The sequence below is a fragment of the Vidua chalybeata genome, chromosome 15, assembly GCF_026979565.1.
Source record: "Vidua chalybeata isolate OUT-0048 chromosome 15, bVidCha1 merged haplotype, whole genome shotgun sequence".
NCBI lineage: Eukaryota > Metazoa > Chordata > Aves > Passeriformes > Viduidae > Vidua > Vidua chalybeata.
Window position 1 is genome coordinate 4,994,310 of NC_071544.1, and position 24,822 is coordinate 5,019,131.

The window sequence follows — 24,822 nt, forward strand, 5'->3', positions numbered from 1 at the left end:
ATACATTCCAGGAATCGACTATGTTTCTTAGAGTCCAGCTTGTGTCAATCTCTCTTTCAGACCTGAGCACAGATGGAAAATCACTGTGCAAGCACAGACTAATGAACAAATAGTACATACAAGCCTCAGGATCTTACACATGTTCAATATTAGGGCAGGCACCTCCAGGAGCCAGCATGGAATACATTAGCAACTTTGTAGTAGCTGCACCTCCTTCTAGGACTTTAATTCACAAATAAAACTGCCTCTTCCTCTGACACCAGTGCTGTTCTGCTGCACAGTACTAAGCATCCAGAAACTTGTGGTGATTTTCAGGGTAAGAAATGAGTTTGTACACCACTACAGCATAAGTGGTGCTGATGTAATGTAAGAAACCCAAATGGACACCAGGAAAACAGCCCTGTTTTAGCACTGGGTTGTTCCAACTACTGTTTCAATCTACACATAGCTCTTTTGCCAGTTTTCTTCAAAAGGCCACTTTCTTGCCATTTCTTTAAACAACTAAAAGGAGTGGTACCATATAGAAGCAGTGCCTCTTCCAAAAGTCAGTGGGTTTAGCACATGAACATGGAAGATCACAGCAATGGCATCCTCTGGTGACAAAGAGAAGTACGTAATGGGGGTCAATTATTTGGGCTGGGAAAAACATTTAAAGCTACTTCACATAAATCTGTTACATGGACAGGAGTACTACTGAAAAATGTAGGGAGTTAGCTTTAAGAACAATGATAACAAGCCTTTGACAGCAGGTAACTTCAGGGAAAGACAAGTTCTTCAAGGTACTTCCATCCCAGTATCATCACATCTTTCTTTTATGGGTTTAGCCTAATCTGATGTTCTTTAAGCATGAGACAGACAAAATATAAATTGAAAAAATGGTCCTCTACTTTCACCAGAGATAGTGTTTCTTGTTCACAGATGGTTAAGATTTCAGCATGGTCTCTGTGGTGCTACCAACAGCTTTTGAGGTGTTGAAGAACTTTGCTGAGAGGTCTGCGAGCCAAAGACTGAACAGGCAAGTGGACAAACAGCTGCTCATAAGAAACCTCTCACTTGATTTGAGAGGCAGAGCTTCAGCCCTGCTGAATCACTGCCAATCATCCCCTGAGCTTCTTACAGGAAGAGTGTAGAGAAGAGAGTCAGCAATTTCAAATGCTGCAGAGAGGCTGAACAAATAAGATAAAAGTACTTCCCTTATCACTGCCAAGGAAGGAGAGTGTCATAGAACTTGTAAAAGCTTAAATTAAGCAGAAAGTTGTCTTTAACCTGTGTGAAATACAAGGAAATTAAAAGCAAAGAAAAAAGTTAATTTTCAGGTTGCTCCTATAGTATCTGTCAGAAGTCATTCAATTCTGCCAAGAGCTTCTGCAAAAAGTCACAAAAGAACATTTTATGGATAAAAAACACCGAAACAAAAAACCCCAAACAGCACCAACAACACAATTAGGCTTATTAATTAGATTTTCTCTCCTTTTACCTAAGGAATGGAACTTAGGAAGCATCTTTTATAACTTACTATCTAAGAATTAAGTGAAAAAAGTTTTATAAAGAAAGAGAGTAAAAAATGAGTAATATATTTCAAAACTCATTAGTTATGGGATAGTTCAGTTTTCAAAAAAATCTGTTTAGTCTAATATATACATATGAAACCTTTCCTATCCATTTTCCATCTGAAGGGGAATTCTATCCTACCTGAGCAGGACGTGATACTTCAACATCACATTAACAATCAATTCAAACCCATTGCCTTCAACAAGCTGACAGATTCCTTGAAAAGAACAGTAAGCAGAGTGTAAACACAAAGCACATCCCACAAAATATTTAGAAAATGCAATGACACTTAAACAGCCACCTACATGTCACTTTCCACATGTGACAGTAGGCATTCACTGCAGCACCTGAGCTGATTGGCCAGACTCAGGCTGAGCTTTATAAATGAAGCATTGACTAGAAAAAGCAGTGTGTACCTTGATGTAATTATGCACTAATCAGTGAAGTATGCAAGTATTCGTAATTAGGGAGATTATTAATAGTGGGATACCAGATGTGAGGAAAGGTACCTGTCTTTGGTGTGACTAATTTAGAGGAAGCTTTTGGTAAAACTTCTCATTTTGAAAGGCAAGACAAAATACATTCAGAGTATGGATTCCCATGATCTGTGCTTCAGTTTACAAGGGAAAAGTAAAATACCTAGGTTTTGTTTCGCTTTATTAAATTTAGTTAAACACCAAGTACAGACAAACCTGCAAACCTTCCTGCAAAGGTTTTATCATTCATCAGCCACACACAATGCATTTAGCACCAAGCTGGATTGACTTTATCAGACACAGATCTCTTTTATAGAAAAGAATAAAAAGGCATTATTCTAACTCAGTTATGGTTTGAACAAAGGCGCTGCTGCTTGCTTACCTAGGTGACCTATATCATCTAAGTTTTCTTTTATAAAACTAATAATTGACAAACTGAATAATGTGCTGTAATGGAGTTCTTGTTAAACAGTTTCATCATTTCTCTACTAGATGGAAAGGCTCATGATTAAATAATAATTGAAAAATCTTGTGGTTATTTTGAGAGGTTTTTTTTAAAAGCTCTCCATGTTGTGACCTTCACACAGTGATGTAGATACAGCTGCAGGCAAAAGCTCTTTCCTTAGAATTCAGGAAAAAGGAAGATCCCAGCTAACCTCAGCAGTTTATGAACCCAGCTGCTGCAGTATTTTCCTAATAGCCTTAATTCATCAGCCCATATTTCTGTTTTCCTCAGTTTCCTGGCTAAATGTCGGACTTCAATTCCTCTGTCTCAGTTACTGATTGCCTTAGTTCATTGATTATGAGGGGGGCATTCATATTATCCAAAAAAAACCCCCACCATTAAGAGAGAGACTGCAAACAGAATACAGCTTCAGCAGGCCCTTGAATGGGATATGGACAAAAAGCCCAATGATGCTGTGCCAGAGCAGGGCACAGAATGTGGGACTGGAGTCACCCCAGAGGCAATGGAAAATTTTCCAGGTGCTGAAGCCCTGACTGAAACGAATGGGGGAGAACAGTATGGACATTCATGGTGTAAGACCTTACCTCACCATATCCAGGGGGATTTTTTGGTTTGATTTGGGTTTTTTGTGGGCTTGTTTTGGATTTTCTGCTTGTTTGTTTTAGCATTCCATCCATTCCTCCTGTAATCATGAGTGCTAGAAACACCTGTATCTCTGGGAGGATGAAACCCAAGATCCTGATGCACATCTCCCAGGTCAACACTGATCTGAATGGAAAATCTAACAGCTGCCCAAGTGCTGAATGTCAGCTATGAGCACCTGAATGTCAAGATGGCATTTGGGTTTGCTCATTTAGGCCACCAAGGCAGAGCTGTCTTGCCACATCTCCATCCTTAATCTCTAGAATATCATCAAGCACTTTGTTCCAGATAGTATTTATTGAGCTTTTCCAATATATACCAGACAGTGTAGCAGTAATTCATCACATCATCCTGCCAACCTACACTACAGTCTTGCTGGGTTATATTAAAATTGCAACAAATGTTTAAGCTTTTTAATTCTTCATTTCATATTCCTGTCTTACACAAGGCTTTAAAGTTTACCAGTACTACACATCCACTTTTTGTCCTTAACCCCATCATCTAGACTCTCCCTGCACTGAATACATAAGCCATTTACCTGGACCAAATTGAGTTTATGTGTAGTTAAGTCTTTAAAAGTCATTCCTGCTAGTCAATTCCCTCATTAGGAAACCACTTCCTATCAGAAGTGCCCTCAGGTTTTGAGAGCACATCAAAATTGGATCCACTTAAGCAACCGAGCTTTGATACTGCGCTTAATGACTTTCTAAATTTGTCATTTACAAAGTACTTTACAAGCCTTCCTAAAGAAGAGCTGAAGTCTGCCCATGCAGGAGCTCACCTCCCCAGCTCTCCTCCTTCAGGAGCCTCGGTGATGTATGACGTGTGCGATGCCATTTTCTGAGTGTATGACATTTCATTTAAATCCCATCATTTCCTTGGGACCATCTGGCCACTTTCTCAGCTAGGAACAGATCGCACAACTGTGACAGCTCCTCCTCTCTCCTCTCTCAGATCCGTGCCTCCTGTTGTTCCCCAGCTACCTGGGTCGCTCTGGGAGAGAAACAGGCACAACATTCCCCGACAGCTTTCCCTACAGAAACCAGCACTCCACTATGCCATATAGAGCAAGTCTGCATCTTCCCTGCTGTTCCTTGTACCCAAAATATCGATATTTTATCCCAAAACTATGAGGGCACATTATGTTTCCCACACACACGCAGTTGACGATGACACAGACCCGCTCCAACTGCATCACCACTATTTAAACATCCCCTTTTAACAAGGAAAGTATTTCCTCTTGGTGAAAGTGAATATTTCTTGGTGGGGAACTTGCAGCAAGCGATCCTAATCTCCCACGTGTTTAACCCAAACAGAATTCTGGGACCAACAACACGAAAAGCTTTTACTTTCTACTCCCTTACAACTCAGACACATTAGCATGCATACGACAAACCCAAAATAGTCTCAAGAGTAGAACCACAGTGTTGCTATAATCTTTCCTGCAAATTATGAAGTGTGAAATAGAAAGCTGAAAAAAAAAATTAAAAAATGAAATATTGATAACAACATGTCAAAATTACAACAGTAAAAGTAAGAAAATAAACTCCTTGGCTGTCATCTGTCTGGTGCCTTTTTGTAAATTCCTCTGATGCAATAACATCTTTTCTTTTCTACCGTAATTCCAAGTTTGCTATTCAGCAACATCCCAGGAAAAGCTCAGATTATACTGCTCATAAAATTGAAACAATGATACACTGTGAGGTCAGTTTGAATTATCATGTTTTTATTTTAAGATTTACAGATGCATTTGAGAAGTTACTGTAGGAAATTGCCATTGAATACTTCACAGCAGGGAAAAAAAGGAAAAGAAAATTAGCTGATTTTTCATAAGATTCAATCAGAAGAACAATGCAAATACAGTTTTTCATATTTTACCTTATAATTTTTCCAACTTTATTTTCTTTATTCATGGCACTCTTTTATTCAGTAAGTGATATGCACATAAGTTACTGTCTGATACTCAACTTTTAATTACTACAATAAAAAGCACCACAAAAGCAATATAGAAAAAAATGGTAAAAGTCATTGCCACCAGTACATCTAGAATAGCAAACACTGATGGATATTGAACCTGAAAACATCAGTGCAGCACATTATCTATTCCATTATATACAATAATGGTACTAGCAGAAAAAGTGTCAAGGGAACAACCATCTACCAAAAAAAAAAAAAAAAACACCAACACCATTTCTAGATTTTCTCTTTCACAGCAGGATCTAGATTCACATCAAACTGAAAACCCTCCTTCTGGGTTCACTTTGAGCCCACGAGTTCATTTCAGCACTCAAGCCAAGATTTGCCCTGAGTTTACATCCTACTGTTCCATCCTCCTTTCCTCTTCCTAAGATTACCTTTTCTCTTCTCTGTTATTGATCTGTTCAGCTGTTCACTCCCATCTGCCTTATGTCACTTGAATTTCACTGCTTTCCTAACAGCCTCTAACTGGTCATTCAACAACAGTGAAGCCAGGAAAAGAGAAAATTGCAGATCTGTTGCAAAAAGATTCTGTACATAAATGCTCCTTAATGATGATCATTCTGTTTTCATAGATTTTTAAACTGAAAGTTACCTTATTTTACAATGTTTTATATTTTTCAGAAGAATATAATTTTCAGTTCAACTTAAAAAAAAAAAAAAAAAAAAAAAAAAAGAAGAAGAGAAGAAACCAACCCTGAAAGAGTGGCTGCTTCAAGGTCACTACCTAAACATGACCAGCCCCTAGGCTTTACTCTGGAAATAGAAATACTGTAGGTTTAGAAAAGAACAAGGCAACTGATAAAAAAAAAACCCATCCTTTTGAAAAGTTTGCCATGATGTTTCAGAATAAATAGTTACAAGATTTAATCAAAGAAAAACTCAGCATTGAGGAACCATGCTGTATCCCCTATAGCTCACACCTTGCACCCCCACAGGTGATTCTCTCTCCAAAGCTGGCACATGACATCAGAGGTGATCTGTATTTCTAACTGGTCTTTTGCATTTGCATGCATCAAAAAAAAATTAATTTACTTAAATCTCACAACCCAGTACATCATGTTGAGTAACAATCTGATGACAGATTTGTGTTACAAATTCAGAATTGATCTGTCTAAAGAAGACATGGCCACATCTAGACAGCAGCAAAAACTACAAGATAGAGTAAGAGTTTAGAGCCTAATTAGACTTCTGAAAATATAAGTGTTTGCAAATTATCAGTAAGCTGTTTTGTTAGGAAGAATTTCAGTATACCAAGTAAAATATGGAACTTAATGAGTTTCCATTATTTCAATTTACCTATAAGCATTCCAAGCCTGCTAATATTTCAAGGTTCACAGCATTCTGGTTTATGATAAAATTAAATCACACTAAATCTACAAGCACAGAAAATGGTCACAAGCTTTGTGAATGGATTTGAATGGGAGCAATTTTTAGAAATTAAGCTTCCTCTGTGCTACTTGGAGATGACAAAATAGATTTCTTGATACAAAAAATTGCGAGAGGTATGGGTTGTTTGGGGTTTTTTTTTAAGGTTAAATTGTGATAGGATCTCGATATTTCAAAAAAATAGTCATCTTTTAGAGTTGAACTACTCTTTCATGACCCTTGAACTGTATCAGGGAAAAAGCTTTAGCAATACTTTCCATAAATTCAGAGGTGTAAGCATCATGAGTTCCCTCTAATATTGCTAGGCATAAATGGGTAAAATCTCATACCAAGTAATGTCTTGCTTTATGCTGGTATCCTGCAAATATGAAACCATATCAGAGCACAAATTTCTCTTGAAATATAGATTCTTGTTACTTCCTCTCAGGATGAACACCTAGCAGGTTATTGATCTGCTTCTGAAGGACACAGTGTTTATTATGTAGAAAACCACTGCTAGGCACAAGTGTGAGAAATTAATGATGGTTTTGTAAGTGTCCACACTGTGGTGCTGAACCAGTGGGGCAACTGTCAATCTATATGATAATGTATCCCAAAACTTCATAAAATCAGTGATGTGAAGAAGCATTGATTTTTGAGCTAACCAGGCTTTGTGAGAGAGTAAGGCTAAAAAGTTTACTGAAGTTAACACCTCTGTGTACACAACACCTTGTGTGCTGTTTTTTTTAAACAACCAAACACACAGAAACCCTTCTCACAGAAACCCAAAATGAATTCCACATACTGGTTTATTACCTGCTTGCTGTTTGATCATGTTGTTCTTTCTCCTATTAATATCATTGTTAGAAACATGAAAAATGGATTCACTGCACTGTATTTCCAATTACTGAATAATTCACTTATTATGGGGAAGAAAATGAAAAACAAGTGAACAGGCTCATTCTTTTATCAGTCTGTGACAGTGTGTATATAAAAGTGGGCTCTGAGATCATTATGCTTTCTTAGACAAAAGGTGTGACACACTGCTGCCACTGAAATGGAGACAAGCACCTGCACAGAAGTGAATTCCTGCTACAGCACTGAAGCCCAACCATTCCATAATGTCAGAATTCTATTAGTCAGGATTTTTATTTGAAATTACACTTAGAAGCCTTAACAAAACTGTACTAAAATCAATGGAAGTTGTCATATTTTCTGTGAATGGTATTATTAATAGGAAAAATCAATTAACCAGTCACTGATTCTTTTTAAAACATGGGCTTCCTTGTACAAACCATTATTAGTAAATGCACATTGCCTCCTTAGTTTTGATGAAGAAATGTATCCTGGTATGCCTATGGAGAGGATATATTACATGAAGATTCAATTTAAATCAACAAAAAAAGACTGTTGTTACACACAAAATCAATTGCACTTTGCTGAACTTCTTCCTATCAACATATAAACTGTAATTTTGCCCTGTTTGCTTTGACAAGCAGTTGCATGTGTTTCCAAAGCCCGGCACACCCACTTTGCTGAAACCAAAACAACTGTCAGTGAATACAGGGAGGAGCCCAAAATAAACACCTACAAAAATGCTCTTCTGAGAGGCACCCAACATGTACCAAGCAGAATTTTATCCCTGGTGTCATGCTGCTGGAACAGTTGCTCTGAGGATTGATGATGTTAGGGAGGTTCCTCTTCACCTCCTCAGAATGACAAGATCCAAACCCCTTTGTTTCTATTTTAACTAGGCTGACTTTACACCTTCATCACCCTATAAGATGGAGGACAATTTCCTGCAAATTCTTTTTTACTACTTTCCCTCTTAAGTTCTTTAAAGCTATGAGCCCAGAAAATTTCCCAGGTAAGACCTTTAGAGTGATCCACACAAAGGACCTGAATTTGGAGATGTGCACCTGCGAGGAAAGTGTAGAACACAGGACACTCAGACTCTACCCCTGCCAGGCTGTTCAGCCACAAGTGACTGGTGCTGTGCCCATTTCTGTAAGACTTTAAATTACACTGAACAAGTGTTCTGCCTCAGCCCGATGCACAGATTTGGTTTCCAAAAGCCCCCCAATACCAGTAATAAAAGAGCAAAAGAATTGTTTTTTACAACTTCAAAACCATGGAAAAAAATACATAAAATTAAATCTGTTTGTTACAAATTAGCATCATGGTTACAGCTATCAGCACATTGTGGATTATTAATATTACTTCAAGCTGTGTAGAAAAATCACATATAAAAACTATTTCTCTTTCTGCTTCTCATCATTAAGTTTAATTTAAGATACTCGGAGCACAAACTTCTGTGACAGATTATGGCATGAGAAGTAAATTTTAAGATCACACATAATATCTCTCATATGATGCACATATAATACTTTCCTGATAGTGATGCCAGAAAAACCCAAACCAGCTTTAGTCAAACCGAGAAAGTGCAAACTTCACCTTTGAAAGCAGAGTGGTGCATTTTTAAGTAGGTTAGGAATATACTGAAGGAAAACCCTACCGTTCTCCTCGTCGGACTTGTTCTCGTTGTCGGAGTCGGTGAGCGTGAGAGCCGAGTTCTCCCGGCTCGACAGGCCGGAACTTCTCCTGGATTTGATGCCTCTGCCCCAGAGCCTGATGGCGTGCTCCGGGGACATCCCTCCCTCCGTGTCCGAGTCGTTGTCGGAGCCCGTGCTCAGGGAATAGCCCTGGTGCAGGATCCCGATGTCCGAGCAGTACCCGCTCCGGTGCGGAGACGGCTCGCAGATCCCCAGTTCTGCAAGGGTGAAGTTTGTTCCTAGAAGGACAAGGGAAAAAAAAAAAAATTAAGTCATTGAAAAAGGTAGGGGATTTATTTTCAGCTTGAAAATATCAGATATTTTTTTAATTTTACGCAGTTCTGCTGTATACCGATGAATTGCTTACAGAAATCTCTCGTGCACTGGTCTAGCAAGACTTAACCTTGAAAACATTGAATGTATCTAAAATGGATGGAATATACAAAACAAAGGTAGGAAAGGTCTCTAAATTCTAGGCTACTCTTTTGGCCCCAAATAATTAATCACTTAATTAACATAAACCTCATGAAAAATGCTAATGACAGGACCTGCTTTAGTGTATATGCAACCTCATATTTGTAGGACAGAGCATGAGCTTTGAAGTTATGCATTTGATTACTCAAAAAGAGATTTTTTTTTTTTAATGAAGCTCATTTTCACATACACAAGTCTTTCACAGAGATAGTGAAAGAATGCAAATCCATCAGTGAGGTAACATGGAACTTCGTCACCAATTTTCTATTCACATTTGGTGTAACTGGTAATTTAATATCTGCTAAAGAAGCCAAGATAGACCTTACATTTTAACTGTTTTCTTTTCCCCCCATATTCCAGAGGAAAGAATGAATCGATACCAAAATCAGGAGGTCATTTGGTTTAAAGGCAAAACTTTCTGAGACAATGTCAAAACACGTGACCTTTAGCAGTTAATAACGACTCAGTGGACAAAATCTTATACATTTTTAAAGCACACTGAGTCCCCCAGGGTTCTCAGAAAGTCCAGATTTGCTGCCTGATTTCTGCTTATGTACTTGTTTCCTACAGTAATGAACAGGGCAGTAAAAAAATGAAGGGAAATATTCACTAGTCTCTAAGGCTTTCAAAGATTTTGAAAAGCAAAGTAATTTGAGCTTCATTACATTGGGCTAAAAACAAAAACCAGACTGAAGTTGCTGGCAGTATAAGTGCCAATTATTTAACTAATTTCTTAATTCACAGGGAAACCAGATCTGTAGTCTGTGTTTCTAAAACAGTAGTTTTATTTCGTCCAAAATCCGTTTCTATTTTCTCCTTTTCCTCTATATATTTGTCAGAATGAAGCTAAACAATGGAAGTTCATACACTAATAAAATAAAACACACAAATAAGTGTCACCTATTAATAAAGAAGGTAACTAGATTTTTTTTTCTAAGTATTAGAACCTCTTTCTCAGATTATCCAGGAAAGCTCATAGCGTTTTATATCTATCTGGTTCCCCTTTCTGTACCAGCTCTCTCCAGTCTCATATTTAACTGCCAAAGCACATTTTGGATAAGGGGTGTATGCACACATGTAAAATGCAAAACTGGGGCCCAGTTTAAATTTATTCCTGAATCTCATCAGTTAAAGGAAGGGGATGGATTTGTTCTGGAAGCCTGACCTGTGTCCTCAGCCAGCAATGCCCAGGCTCGGGCGCGGCTCTGTCACCCTGAGGTCAAACAGCCCCACAGTGACACCGTGGCCACAGCGCCAAGGGCAGAATTCCCACCAGACAATGCTTCTCAAGGAATGGAACATTTAGTGGCAATGTGTAAAAAGAATATAAAAAAGCTGACATTAAAAAAGCCAGCTCACTTTCATCAACAGCAAATTAACCCAAACCCTTCTAGTTAGGAGCATATTTTATCTGCCTTCTAATATTTAATGTAGTAATCAGAAATCTAGTGGTTTAGCCAAAAGCAGGGAACTCAACAGTCCTAAAAATTAGCTTCTCAAGTGCACTTCAGTCTAGAGATTTTTTGCTTGTTGTTGTCTTTTTGCTTTTTTTTTTTTTTTTATATAAGAGTTCTAACATGACAGATAAAGCTACTGTTAAGGAAGATGTAAACTTTAATCATGTGCAATTTCAGTAGAAGATATTCAATAAAAACAGTTTAATTGATTAGCTTTGCTTCAGCCATATTAGCAAACTAAGGTTAGACTTATTAATAAAAAGGTCAAAATCAAACCAAAATGAATACTAAAAATGGACTGAACTGAATCATAGTAGCTCACCCAGGCAGAATAATGTTGACATTAGATACACATTAAAATTACTAAACTCATAATGAAAATGAAGTTTTTCAAATTTTCTTGTTTGCTGGTGGCATGTCTACAAATACACCCAAATTATGAATATATTAGCTGAATTAAGCTGTTGTACATACACAGTAAAACATTTTGATGATATTCGGTGGATTTCAACAGCCCTTACAAGCCCAGATGATTTCACTTTGATTAGCATCCTGTTCTTACTTTGCCTGAGGAAAATGGTATAGGCACTGAAATACACTATTCACAAAACTCATTCACCCATTTGAGTTTTATTATCTGGGAACTTGGCATTTTCCAGCAACTGACAAAATTTTAAAAATTGAGAAGTGGATCATATCAAGAGCACAAATGGAATCAGCCCCTGAACCTCTGGGAAAGGATTTTCTATGCTGCTTCTTAGAAATCCCTTTACAGTCTTATGACCTGATGGTAGACATGAAATATTCTAGAAATTTCCCCATCTAGTAAAGACATGTTCTTTGCTGGTAGATTTTAAATTAGTTTTATATCCTAACTTTTGGCATTTGCTTCTGCAAAATATTATTTGAGACTTTTCTGTAATGCAGCATAAAGTGGCAAAATAACTTGTCCTTGGATAATAATCTTTTCACATCTACATAGATACATATATAAAAGATGTTTTCAGATATGTAATTTACATCCAAAAATATAGAAATGTATCTCTATAATTCCTGATAGTTTCATAGCCCTTAATTTACTGTAAAATCTGAGGAAAGGAAGATGGAAATACTAGAGTTATATTCTCTAGACCTTTTCTTATTCTGGACCATGTTCTCCTACATGCCCTGTTTTCCTAAAATGAAACTGTCCACATGTTCTGAATGACATATAAACTGCTTCCACTAACATATTCTTCTCTCATTTACTCAGCCATTACTGCACATTAAGGTATTAATGCCATCATTAGACCACCAGTAGACCTTGTATATTCACCCTTGTATATTCACATAGAGGATAAATAAAATCTGGATGCACAGAAATATTTTTTCCAGTAATTCACAGAATAAGCTGAGTTGGAAGGGGATCATCGAGTCTGACTCCTGGCCCAACCATCACACCCCGTGCCTGGGAGCATTGTCCAAACACTTCCTAAACTGCCAGGCTGGCGCTGTGACCTCTTCCCTGGGGACCTTCTTCCTGTGCCCCACCATTCCCTGGGTGAAGATTCTATTTCTAATATCCAACCTAAACCTCCCCTGACACAACTTCAGGCCATTCCCTCAGGTCCTGTCATGGGTCACCAGAGAGAAGGGATCAGTGTCTGCCTCTCCCCCTCACAAGAAAGGAGACCTTCTGCACCCTGCTGTCTATGGAATGAGGTCTCTCCTCATTCTCCTCTTCTCCAAGAGACCAAGTGCCCTCAGCAGCTCCTCTCATGGCTTCCCCTCAAAGCCCTTCCCCATCCTGGCTGCCCCACTTTGGGTACCCTACTATTACTTTGCAGATCAAGTATAGTCTCATAGAAGATGAAAAAATGCCTAAGTCATTCCATATCCACTCAGGCCACCAGAATACTCCATGTGGAATCCTGATGACAAAGTTCAGCAAGAACAACTCAGCCCTCCTTGCCTCAGTGCCAGCACAAACTACAGCACTCATGAACTGGAGAGAGGAAAGGCAAGCACAGCCTGGCCTGGGGTCAAGGTTTAGTGTCTCCTTCAAGGAGTATCATCCTCACAGCTCTAATGATAGTGGGAGCTCAGGCATAGCAAGACCTTGCTGGGGACAAGCGAAGGCAGCAGGGCTGCAGTGCCACTGCTCGCCGTGCCTGGCCAGTCAGACTGCTCTGCTGTGTGCCCACAAGCCAAACTGCACTGCCAGCATGAGCAGGCAGGAAAGGGGGACTTCTTACAGTGTGAGACAGCACCCCCTGCACCTGGGGCTTGCAGGGAGCTGAGAGGAACTGAACTGCCCCTTCCTGGAATGTCACTTGCAAAGCAGGACTGAAATGTGCAGGCAGAATCCATTCTTGCACACTAAAAGCCTTTTTTCAGATTCTTGGAGCATCTACTACTTTGCTGGTGACACTAAGAGAAAAGAGATAGATAGCATCGGATCCTTATTGGTGGAAAAGAAAGAAACTTCTTTCCCTTGAAGAACACAGCACCAAAAATAGAAAGTCACAAGGTTTTTGCCTTTTCACATTAAACAGCTTAGCGGTCTCCATCCTCAGTTCCTTCATCCCCTCCTGCAGAAACCACTAGATGATTTTCATTAAAGGAAGGCAGTTAAACCCAGCTGCTCCCTTAAGGTGTACATAATCTCTCATACAAAAACAGATCAGTAGTATTCTAGTTTAGCAGAGTAGTATAATGTTATGTACTTGATCATCATTGCCCATAATCTACACGCTGTGAATAGTCTCTCAATAGAATAGATGTTTTCCTTTAAATGAGGACATTACTTCTATTATCTCTTTAGTGCACTTCCTTGTACAGAAATTTACTGTTTCAGTTATTTAGGATATAAACACTTACTAACAGTGTGTTGAATTCAATGATGTACTACTGTACTCATTATCCCTGCTAAGACTAGAAAGCATCACCATTTAAGCAAAGGTTACTTTCACCTAACCCCTAGGCAAAGGTCTCATTTGGCTGATCACAAACTGCATGAATTGCCCTCCTGAAGATTAATCTAATCCAGCTGTGATCGCTACAAGATGCCTCAGAGGAAGATCTCTGAAACCAGTAATGCACAGATAAGATAAATTTGCCTTCAGCACGACATCAAGTTCAAGACTGGGCTAAGTCTAAAATCAAAAGAATAAATATAACTCACAGTCTTTGCTACTACAATCAGTTACAGAAAGTAAGGATAACAAAAATATATTGATTTAAGACATTCCATCCTTTCTCAAGTTTTTCTTATATTCACAACTTTAATGATTTTGCTGGCAGGAGTTCCACAATTTAGGTCTAATCTCTGGAAGAGGTCTCTCTTTTTAAAAATCTCTGATGCACATTTAATTTTGCTCAGTTCTTTATAAATTCAGTCTGCTTTGGTCCCTCCTGCAAACTGACTAGAAGCAGCAAACAGAAATGTTTGTGCACGTTGGAATGCATGGTTTGAATGTAAAGTTCATTTCCTAGTTTCTCCTATCAATGACAGAAGAATTCTTTAATGGTCTTTTATAAACTACTTGCTCCTTTCTGAGATGCTGGGCTGCTTTTGCTGGGATAGAGTTGATTTTCTTCTCTGCAGCTGGTATGGGGCTGTGAGGGCCCAGCTATAGCTCAGCAGTTCTTACACAGAGTCAGGGTGTAAGAACTCTTCCTCTCTATCCCACCAGCTGTATTTCTGGCATCACCTTATGGAGATGAACCTGATTTTGATGATATTCTGGCTTAGGGAAAAGTATACATGTATGGCTTTCTCCTCAAGTGCTGATGTTGATTAAAGACAAAATCAGATTTGAGAGGACAAGAGGATGGAGCTAGGTAGCAAACATGACTATTTTTCTTATCCCACACAGCCCACATTGAAATGCAAACCTTCAGGCTAACACTTTACTTTCTTAGCCAATCTTTCCAACTTTTCCAAGCTCAAAGGAATTGTAAAAGAAGTACAGCTTCATTTATTATAAAGGGATGTGTTATTTCTTCCGACTGTCCATTCTCAAACCTGAAGGAGATGGATGTATGCAATTCTGTAAGCAATTGCTCTGCTCTCCTCTGTGCTTCACCCGTCTGTGCTCTCCCTGGGTGCACTTCTCCTCCTTCTCCTTGCTGATTAAGTGCCAGCAGAAAGAAAATCCCAGGCTGAGCCTCCCCTGTTATTCTGTGTCTGGCAGCAGAAGGCTGGGAAAGCCCTGCTCAGAGCTGACCTTGCGGGCCAGCAGCAGCTCCTGGGCACACCTGAGAGCTCCCAGCACTTCTGCACTCCGACTGCAGGAAATCTGCTGGATTTCTGCAGAGATGCACAGACAGAGAGAGGGGAAAGATTTCCAGACTTGGAATCTCTCACTGAAAGCATGGAGATACCTTGGTTTAACCAACACAACACGAGGGATTTTCTCCAGCATCCATCTTAAAACCAGTCTCTGTCCAGTCTCCAAACAAACCAACCCCAAGAGACAAAAATTCAGTTCCTGTTTTACTTTTTCCTTTACAAGCAGCAGAGAAAGAACAGATTGTGAAGCCCCATGGCAAATCATGAAGTTCTTGTAAACTCCCCAGCTCTGGTCCAAATGCCATCAAAGTAATAGTGGGTATTGGAGGTTGGGATTGTTTGTTTGTTTGTTTGTTTGGGTTTTTAAAATAGAAATTTTATGAAAAAGAGTTAGAGTGCATATTTTCTATTCCCAGCCCCAAAATGGGTCAAACTATGGAATAATTTTGTTAAATGCCTGTTTCCTTTTAAGAGACAGTGAATTTATAAATAAAATCCATCACAGAAACACAAGAAAATATTAGAAATTTCTGTGTACTTAAAGTGATAGCTAGCATAAAGAACACAGAAAGCATGATTTTCAATCTAGTTTTTTATGTTTACCAACCTGCTCAACAACTGATACTATCTCCTGTCACACAAGCATATTATTTTCCTATGATGGAAAAACAACTACAGGTCCATGGAAAATGCAAACTTGGGAAAGTAGTCAGTTTTAAAGATAATATAAGGAAAGAATTAAGTGCAATCCCAATAGAAGACAGCTAGCATTTAGTACCTGTATTGACTATGCATGTTTGCAATACACAATTAGGCTCATTTGGCACAAAATAGTACAATAATTATACCATGGTCCCACAGAATTTAAAGTCAGTTTTCACCAGTAAAAATATGTCATTCTCATTCTAGTCTAGCTCAGAAGATTTAGGTCTGCTGTTGTTAAAGTATTTTCAATTGTGTAAGAAAAGGACAGTGAGTTCTCCTTGACTTCCAGTTGACTATCTCTCTGTCTCTATATATATACACATATAAAGTACTTTTTTGATAAAATCACTGTATAGCTGTTTATCTTCACTGATACACTGTACTGAGTTCAATTATTAAGAAAAAGCTGTACAAAAATCTGTAGTAAACAACCAGTGGAAAAATGAGCTGTTGATACTTTGCTGATTTAATGTGAAGCCTTTTTCTTATTTTTATACTCTAAAATCAAGATTTAAAAAGTGACAAAAGATAAACCACTGTTCATGACTTGATAAATAAACTGTGCTCTCAAGAAACAGCAGAAGTCAATGGTAATAAGCTTTCATACTTCCATGACTGTTTAATTGGGAACTCTCAAAAAACCTGAATCAGCTGTCAACACAGACAAAACCTTAATTGTTTCTCGTTACCTTGCTTCACAAGCTGGGAACACGGCTACTCTGTATTTTATGATGGTCCCCAGGCACATATAAAGATTTCTGAGCACTAGCAGCTGTCAGCTCTTTAGTCACAAGGTGCTTCTTCACTGTAAATACCATGTCACTTAGAAATAACGGTAATGTAAATTGTAACCTGTGCAGTAGAATAAAAAGTTTAAACCATTATTCGGCTGAGAACTTGTGTTTATATTCGGAATGATGTTGCTCCTAACACATTTCAGAAATGACAGAGATATCAGCTTTTAACTCTGCATTTCTAATCCTACTACGAGCACCATCAGTAGACCAATATGAATGACTTTGAGGACTGAGAAAATAATTCACCTAAAATGAAGAGGTTCCCAAATAAATCAAACATTTTAAACTGAGAACTGCATCAATTGAAAAAGTCACATAAAACATCCACATAAACGTCATGCCAGACTTGAAGAATAATAAAATTAAAATCATTTGAGCACTATAATTTTGGAGTAAAAGATAAATATCTTATAATCAGGTATCAAGGGAAACAGCTCTTTGAGAAGTTTACCTACAAACAACCACATCTTCCTTTATTCACCAATTGTCTTCATTATATGAAATCAGGAAACATCTGTATTTATTTTACTGAATTATAAACTGCTTTCAGCTTTTCACTTTTAAGCCTAGCTAAATAATTAGCTATTTTCATCAGCCAGTCAGTTGTGGTATTATGACTGAATCAGTTGGCACCAATCCAGATGACAACTGGTCCTGAACTTTGCTACAGACAAAATACAAACCCTTAATACAGGATTTCTTTCATTCTACCAGTGACTACAGTTTGCACACTGCACAAACAATCTCAAGCACACAAACACAGTGATCTGCCCTGCTGGCACATCCAGAGCTTGCAGGGCTACAGCAACAGCACTGCACAGCCACCAGCTCCACTGCTGGAGCTTGCTGGTCGTGCCAGGCATCTGAGGACCCATGGAGGAAGAAACATGATCTCCTCCCATGCACCTCTTTTCCTTCCCTACCTTGCAGTGTTTTCCAGGCAGTCACAACATGCTGCTGTGTGATTTTGTTTTCCTGGTCCGTGTACCCATTTTGAACACCAAGATTTCAGCCTGTTGCACTCAGCAGTGGTGCTGGCAGGCATGGACTGTTCCAAGGTTCTCTTCCCACCTCAGCACCCCAACTCCCCTTGGTTAATGTAAACTGCTTCTCTATTTCATCTCAACTTCTCTACATTTCAGTGGTTTAGAATTTCAGTAGCAGTGTTTTAATTTAGACTACTTTTCCCTTCTTCAATCGACAGAGAAATTTGCGTAATGTGCCAATAAACAGGTTATAGATTCTGTTTATTCAAACTTTCTGCTGTTTGAAACTATGTCTTTGTTCTATAAAACTCCATTGGAACAATAGGGCCAGTTGTCCCTTCCCTTTCACTTTTGTCTCAGATTTGAAGGACTGCCAGCACTGACTTTATTGGTTAATAATAGGTGTGCCAAAGAGTGTGCCAAAGCATGAGTCAAGCTCCTACCATCACTCTGCATTAAGTTTAACAGCTGGCAGTGTGCGATCCCCTGAGGAGGAATTATCAAGATATCTCATATTAGAACAACAATTTTGTCAAATAATCTTTAATGTATGGGAAAATGTTGACCCTGATTTTCACAAACTGACTTTAAAAATAATGATTTTCCCCCACTAGATCAAATATTCTACGTAAGAACCAGCTGTAATTAAAAAAATACTATACTTGCTGTCACTTAGTTCTGCATTAAAAAAAAATTCAGCCTAAACCCAAAATCTTTATGATTTAAAGATGAGGCATTATTTTTAAGAGCTAATACAGCAAATACTACAAAATCAGACCAAAATTCAGTTGGTTTGAAAGAGAGTTACTGCGCAGGCTGTGTTATCTGATTATTTTTAACACGCACGTCATCTCAATTGCTAAGTGCCTTTACTTGCTTCGTAAGTGCCTTGCAGATCAGGTGAAATGATAAATTCAACATCTCACTGATAAAGGTCAAGTATGCCTAGGCATCATACGATTACATTATTATTTTTTTTATTTATCATCATCATCATTATGATTTTTGAGTTTGCAGACTCCAATTATAGAACTCTTCGGATTTAGCAAGAGAGAGATTAGATTGGATTATTTATTAATCCTCCCACTAGTTCACACTTTTCAGCCTACCAATGTTTTGCAAAGAAGCATTTTAGGCTAGTTCACATAATTCCCTTTTGGTTACATGGGAGCCACAAGCAGCTCTGAACCTAAAATCTTTGAAAGGTAGTATGGAGTATGTAAGGGCAGCACTGGAGAACAGGGATGGGAAAAAACCCTCTCCTCTCTGCAGCTTACAGGATGCCTTGGATGAGAGCTTGTCCATTCTGCTGCCAGACTCTTCACCCACGACGTGCATACTGACAGCAGCACTGCCTGGTACTGCTGGACGTCCCTTGCCTGTGGCCCTGCAGTCACTGTCTTATCAGAAAAAATTCTGTTTTAATTACAGTGTGATAGGGCACATGAGCTAAGCTGGCTGGTGGCCTCAGGTGGCTTAAGCCACCATGACAGGCTCTGGATATTCAGATTTATCCATCACTTTCAGACTGATGAACTCTGATTCAGCTGAGCATGCCAGCACCTCTATTTAAATTTCAGATTTGTGGCTCTCAAAGGCATTTGCTTGTTCTATTTTCTTTTTTGTTATCTCTTTAAAGACTTCAGAAGTTCTTCTACAACTTACTTGTGTTACAGGAACTGAACACAGAATAAGTTTTATAGGGGCTTTGGGGTCTTTTTTACATAGGTTTTTTTTGTTTTGTTTTGGTTTTTTTTTGTTTTTTGTTTTGTTTTGGGTTTTTTGTTTGTTTCTTTGTTTGTTCATTCTAAACTGGGAATTTGGTGAACTACGTGCATGGATATAGAATCAAGGAAAGAACAGTTTCATCCTTGAACAGGAAAGCCTGAGGAGAAAACCCTCCATCCAAAAAAGTGAAGAAATCCAAAAGTTTCTAAGGATTTCTGACCTGGAAAGTCATGACAGAAATCTATAGCTAAAATAATCAGAAGTGTACAGTGGAGATTAGCCGTGGTCCTCTAAATTACTTTAGGAATAACTTTAAGAAGTCCAAAGCAGGAACGCACAAATCAAGTCATTCAAATTCCGGTATGTTCTCTGTAGGGGAAAAAATTCTTCTTTAGTTTAAAGAATTTTTGGTAAAAATGAAGCACCAAACTAGTGATATTCCTGTTGCTCCCTCTTAATATCACTTATATGTAAGAACATGTTTGAAAATGAGCTTGGAAGTGAAGTTGTTTTCCCAGTAAATGCAGGCTAACATGCATAGACAGCACAGAGCACAGGCTCACCCAGGTAAGCACTGCCCTGCCCACGGGCACACCAGAACTGCCAGGGGGGGTTTGCAGGCTGGGGCTGCAGTGCCCCCACCTCACACAGTTCCCTGGCCTGGCCAAATCCAGCCAGAATTAGTAAAGCCTGACTTGAGAGCACTGGTAGCAGAAAATTTGTGAACAGGAAACTGGAACAAGCACCACGAGGCATATGGGCTCTTCTAACTAACCCACTGGAGCGAAAGGAAAATGAGAAAAACATTGCCATTTGGTTTCCATTTTACCTAAAATTATGGGGTTTAATTTTTGACCTATTTAACAATACTTGCCTCTTCAGAGTCCCACTGCAGGCACAGCACACAGCAAGTGGGTAATACTGCTCAAAATTTGTTTCAATTGCAGACTAATGCCACTGCTTTTTTTAAATCAGCTTTTAACATTCCTGTTATCAGGAAATGCCCTTTTTAGAGGGAAAAAAGAAACCTACACCAGCCTACTCTTATGAATGCCTCAAGCATTCAAAATTAGCAGTGAGAATCCTGTGGATACTGCATACTCCCATCTTAAGAGCAGATGTGGCACTGTATAGTTTTGGTATTAAGTACTGCCAAGGTTCCTTTCAAGCAAAGAACTATTTATCTACTTAACACAGAACATAACCAACTTTTGTAAGTTTCATATATTACATTTATTTCAAAATGCTTGGCATTATTAATCCTTTTTATATTGTTAATATAAAGATTCTGCTTCAAAACCCTAGAAAGTTTATTTTTTTTCCTCTCTTTTTTGCATTGCATGCACTGATGAACTAGCCTGCTCAGCAAGCATTTAACAGATTAGACACTTGAACATGGTTTCAGGCAATGCTCTCTCATGTTTCTGCGTATTGCCTGATAAACACTTCAAAGTAAACCGCTCATAAATATGAAATGAAAAGCCAAGAAGTCGTTATGCACAGCTTTGAGATACAAATCTCTTTATTCCCCTCTGAAGTGGAATTTGATTGACATAATGAGTCATAGATCCTGTCCAGGGACACACTGCCTTATCCCCTTTTCCTCAGGAGACAGGGAGTCTTTAAAGAAATCCACTTCAGAACTTTCTGATAGACAGCTCCAGGAAAGTTGAACACTACACAAATGTATTATTTTGTATTAATACCCACCTTAACAACTGTGACATGTGTCAAAGATTGACTCCAAAGGCCCAGCATCTCACCCTGTCACAGGAGGCCAAATCTGAGATGTCCATTCTATCTCATTATCACGGACACGGCGACACAGGGCCACAGAGGAGAGCTCCCAGAGCCACAAGGGCTCGTGCTGAGCTGGGCTCTGTCCTGTGCTCATCCCCAGGGCCCCTCTGTGAGCCTGGGCAGCAGCAGCTCCATCCCCAGCAGGCAGGAACAGCTGGATCCTGGTGCAGCTTCCCGAGGAACAGGTGAGCCCTTGTGCCTTGGGCTGCTCCACCTTGGAGCCCAGCACCTTCCCTTTCCTTGGGACTGGCACAAGGAGCTGCAGCAGAGCTGCACCCCTGCACTGCTGGCACAGCCCCTCCTGCCCAGCTCTGCCCACGCCCCACCCTGGGGCCAGAGCAGAGGGGACTACCAGGGATGCTCCCACCCGAGGAGTTCCACATCGCTGTGACCCTCATTAGAAGGCAGATTTATCAGGTACAGACCCCCACAGTCATTTCCTACAGTTCACAGGTCCGTGCTGTGAAGGAAATTAAGACTTTCATGTGAGAAGGAGCAGTTAAAACCATCTAGCCTGAAAAACCTCTGAAATGCTAATTTGGATATTGCTGTTAATAAATGATACCCATATGAAAATGACAAAAACTATGTAATTGTTGGTCATTGCTATTCCACAAAATGTCTATTCCAATAAAAGTCAAGCTTTAAGCCACCACACTGAAACTGCTGATCAGTAGTGCCATAAACAAAATTATAGTGCAATAAATTGCTACCCTACAATGTTATATTCACAACCTGCATTTGTAGTATTTGTGGAGGTTTTTAGAAAGAATCCAGAAAATATCTGCCTAAATTAAGATGCAACTTCTGGCACTTTATTTGCTAGCCATGCTTTATACATTAAATTATCCATCGTTACTGGCTTTCATTAGTCTCTACTCCCTAGGAAATAATCACACACAAAGTATACAAGATCCACCACTCACAACTTGGCTTTCTTTTGTTAGTGGTTGTGCTATTATTAGTGTTATACATGAGCCATTCACATGATTTATACAATAATACATACATCATTAAGATTTAAAAGGCAACAGTAAAAAATTAACTTAATTTGTAGTGTTCAAAATGCACTCTTTTTTTTTTTTTTTTTTGCCAATAAAAATGAAAGGCTAATATCTACAAAAAGCACACAGTAAAACAATGAAATGGAGAGAAGACTAACTATTAAGAGGACTGAATTCATATTACATGTAAATAATGAAACGTTAAAGCCTAATTTTGTAGAAAAAAAGCTGAAAGGGAGATTTAGAAGCTTAAGATGATGAAAAAACCACAATGTGGTATTGCCTTCCATCTACAAAGACATTGCTGCCTCTTCTCAGCCCTCAGTCACTGAGATTACTCAGACATTTTTCCCTCTGAAATGTTTCTTGTTAAAAACTTCTACTGTTGTTACTTATTGTTTACAAATTACAAACACATTTTGACTCTGCTATATTGCGAGCACTTCCATCTCAGACATCTTAATGGCCTGCTCTGGCTTCTCTAATCACTGCTAAGCAATAAAGATTTACATCAAAATACAACAACGTGAATTGCAACAAATACTGAGCAAAATGGGCAAGTGCTTGACAAAGCCCAGAACTAAATCACAGCTCATGACTATAAACAGGTATTCTCCCATTTTGCAATTTTTGATTATGGATTGGCCTATGTAAATTACAAATTTTTGCCCAAATTGCAACTCTTTGTAACTATTTTGAATATTTGTGAAGAAACATTACCATACACAGAACTAGGGAATTATGGCCATGTACCTTGGCACATATCTGAAAAAACTGTCACACCCAAGAATTAATTTTCACACATGTATTATTCCAGTGTAGTGTTGATGGATTGCCAAATGAAAAGCAAATAAGGCATCCAAAATATTCGGAATTACTCAGTCTTCACAAGACCTTCTGCAGCCCTCACAATTCCTACACAATCAATATTATACATACCAGTAAAATTACTACAAAAATGAACTAGAACTTAAATACCTTTTTTATGATAACTATCTTAGAATAAAGCATGTTTCTATAAACAAATGTTATTTTGAGAGATGACACCACAGTTACTGAGCTTTCATTACAAGAGGTGAAATGTTTGGGTAGGGCTTCAGGCAGCATTAGGTATTCTGATGGGGTGAACAAGCACAGCTGCCACTCACACCCTGTCAGTCACTTCAGCACACAGAAACCAAGTTGTCACTGGGAAAGGAGCTCCTCAGAGAGCTGCAGTTGCTGCTTGACCTGCAGCTGAAAAGCAAGTGCTTTGCTCACTAGATCTATTAGCCCTTTGACTTCATTCATTCACTGGCTAATATAAATACATTGCTAAAGTGAGTGATTAATTCAGTTTCTTTGGCGAGAGTGCTAAATTCTTGAAGCCTCTAGAATGACTATCCATGGAGGTTCCAAAACATAACTGGTTATCTATCATTTGTAATTAGAAATCTGGCAAGGGCCACTAAGCTGTTGTTTCTTTTTCTTTTTCCCTCTTCAACTGCTCTCCAAGAATAACCTTTTCTTGCTGCACTATAGTTTCATGTAACATAGACACTAAACCAGTCATGATCTCTATCCATTTTTATTCAGTCATCTTTGTGCTGGAAGCCTGTTCAACAAATCAACATCTTTCCATTTCTTTTCTGTGCTTCCCAGGTTTGACATCAACACAACAGCTGAAACAACAGTTTACAGTTCTCCTAAAGGAACAAGGCTTCCTTTAAGCACTGCAGGAGTCAGACAACCTCAAAGAGAGGAAGAAACCCCAAACCACCTTTGCACACACTGCTGAATTCTCCCCTCCATTGCTGGACAGAACCAACAGATTTTTAAAATTGTATAAGATGTCAGTGTGTAACAAGGAGTCTGGAAAGCATTCTGACAAAAACAACGGGAATCTGACCTCACAGTCCATTGCTTTTACATGAAAAATGCCATCTTTTTTTCTTCTGTATTTCTGATCTATTGCATCTTGGCGTCTTCTGATCCAAGTATGGCACCGTGATGAAAACACTGTACAAAGCAAGTTTCCAAACTGGAACCAGAAGTTCCCTTCCAATCATGTGGAAAATTTTCTTCATTTATAACCAGATAGAGAATATATATAGTCAGTTTTGTAAATTAGGGTTGTGTCAATCAAACAAGGACCTCATAGCTGGACATAATGGGGTAAACAAACCCAAATTTTGGGGGCGTTTCTAAAGGCTTCCTTCCCTGCTTAAGTCTCATTCTAAGAAAAGAAGGAATACCTTTACAAGTACTATAAACAATTCTAGCTTTGCATGCTGGAACAGTTGTAAGTGTAAGAGACAGGCCCTGTCTGCTAGTTCATTCATCTCAGTTGCCTTCAGCTTTGGTTCCAAACACCAAAATATACACAAAAATGCCACTAAGCTCCACAGAACTCTGCAAAATATGCAAAGGGGAGTATTTCACTTTTGAAGGTGCTGGTAATGCTGACATTCATTTTCAGTGCACACAGAACAGTTGCAGCTTAGTCCTAAGAAATGAGCAAGAGCATTTTCAACTCATGCATATGCTTATATTTACAAATTCTTCCCATTTATGCCAATTGCTAAAA

The 24,822-nt window shown here is 38.8% G+C and overlaps 1 protein-coding gene across 1 annotated transcript in view; it reads right to left on the minus strand.

The window, feature by feature from the left end:
- TENM2 (teneurin transmembrane protein 2) overlaps nucleotides 1–24,822 on the minus strand; it is a 553,850-nt gene that overhangs the window by 435,819 nt on the left and 93,209 nt on the right. The window contains exon 3 of the mRNA XM_053956612.1: nucleotides 8,996–9,271. Coding sequence (XP_053812587.1) covers nucleotides 8,996–9,271 — 276 coding nt within the window. The remainder of the gene's footprint in view (nucleotides 1–8,995; nucleotides 9,272–24,822) is intronic.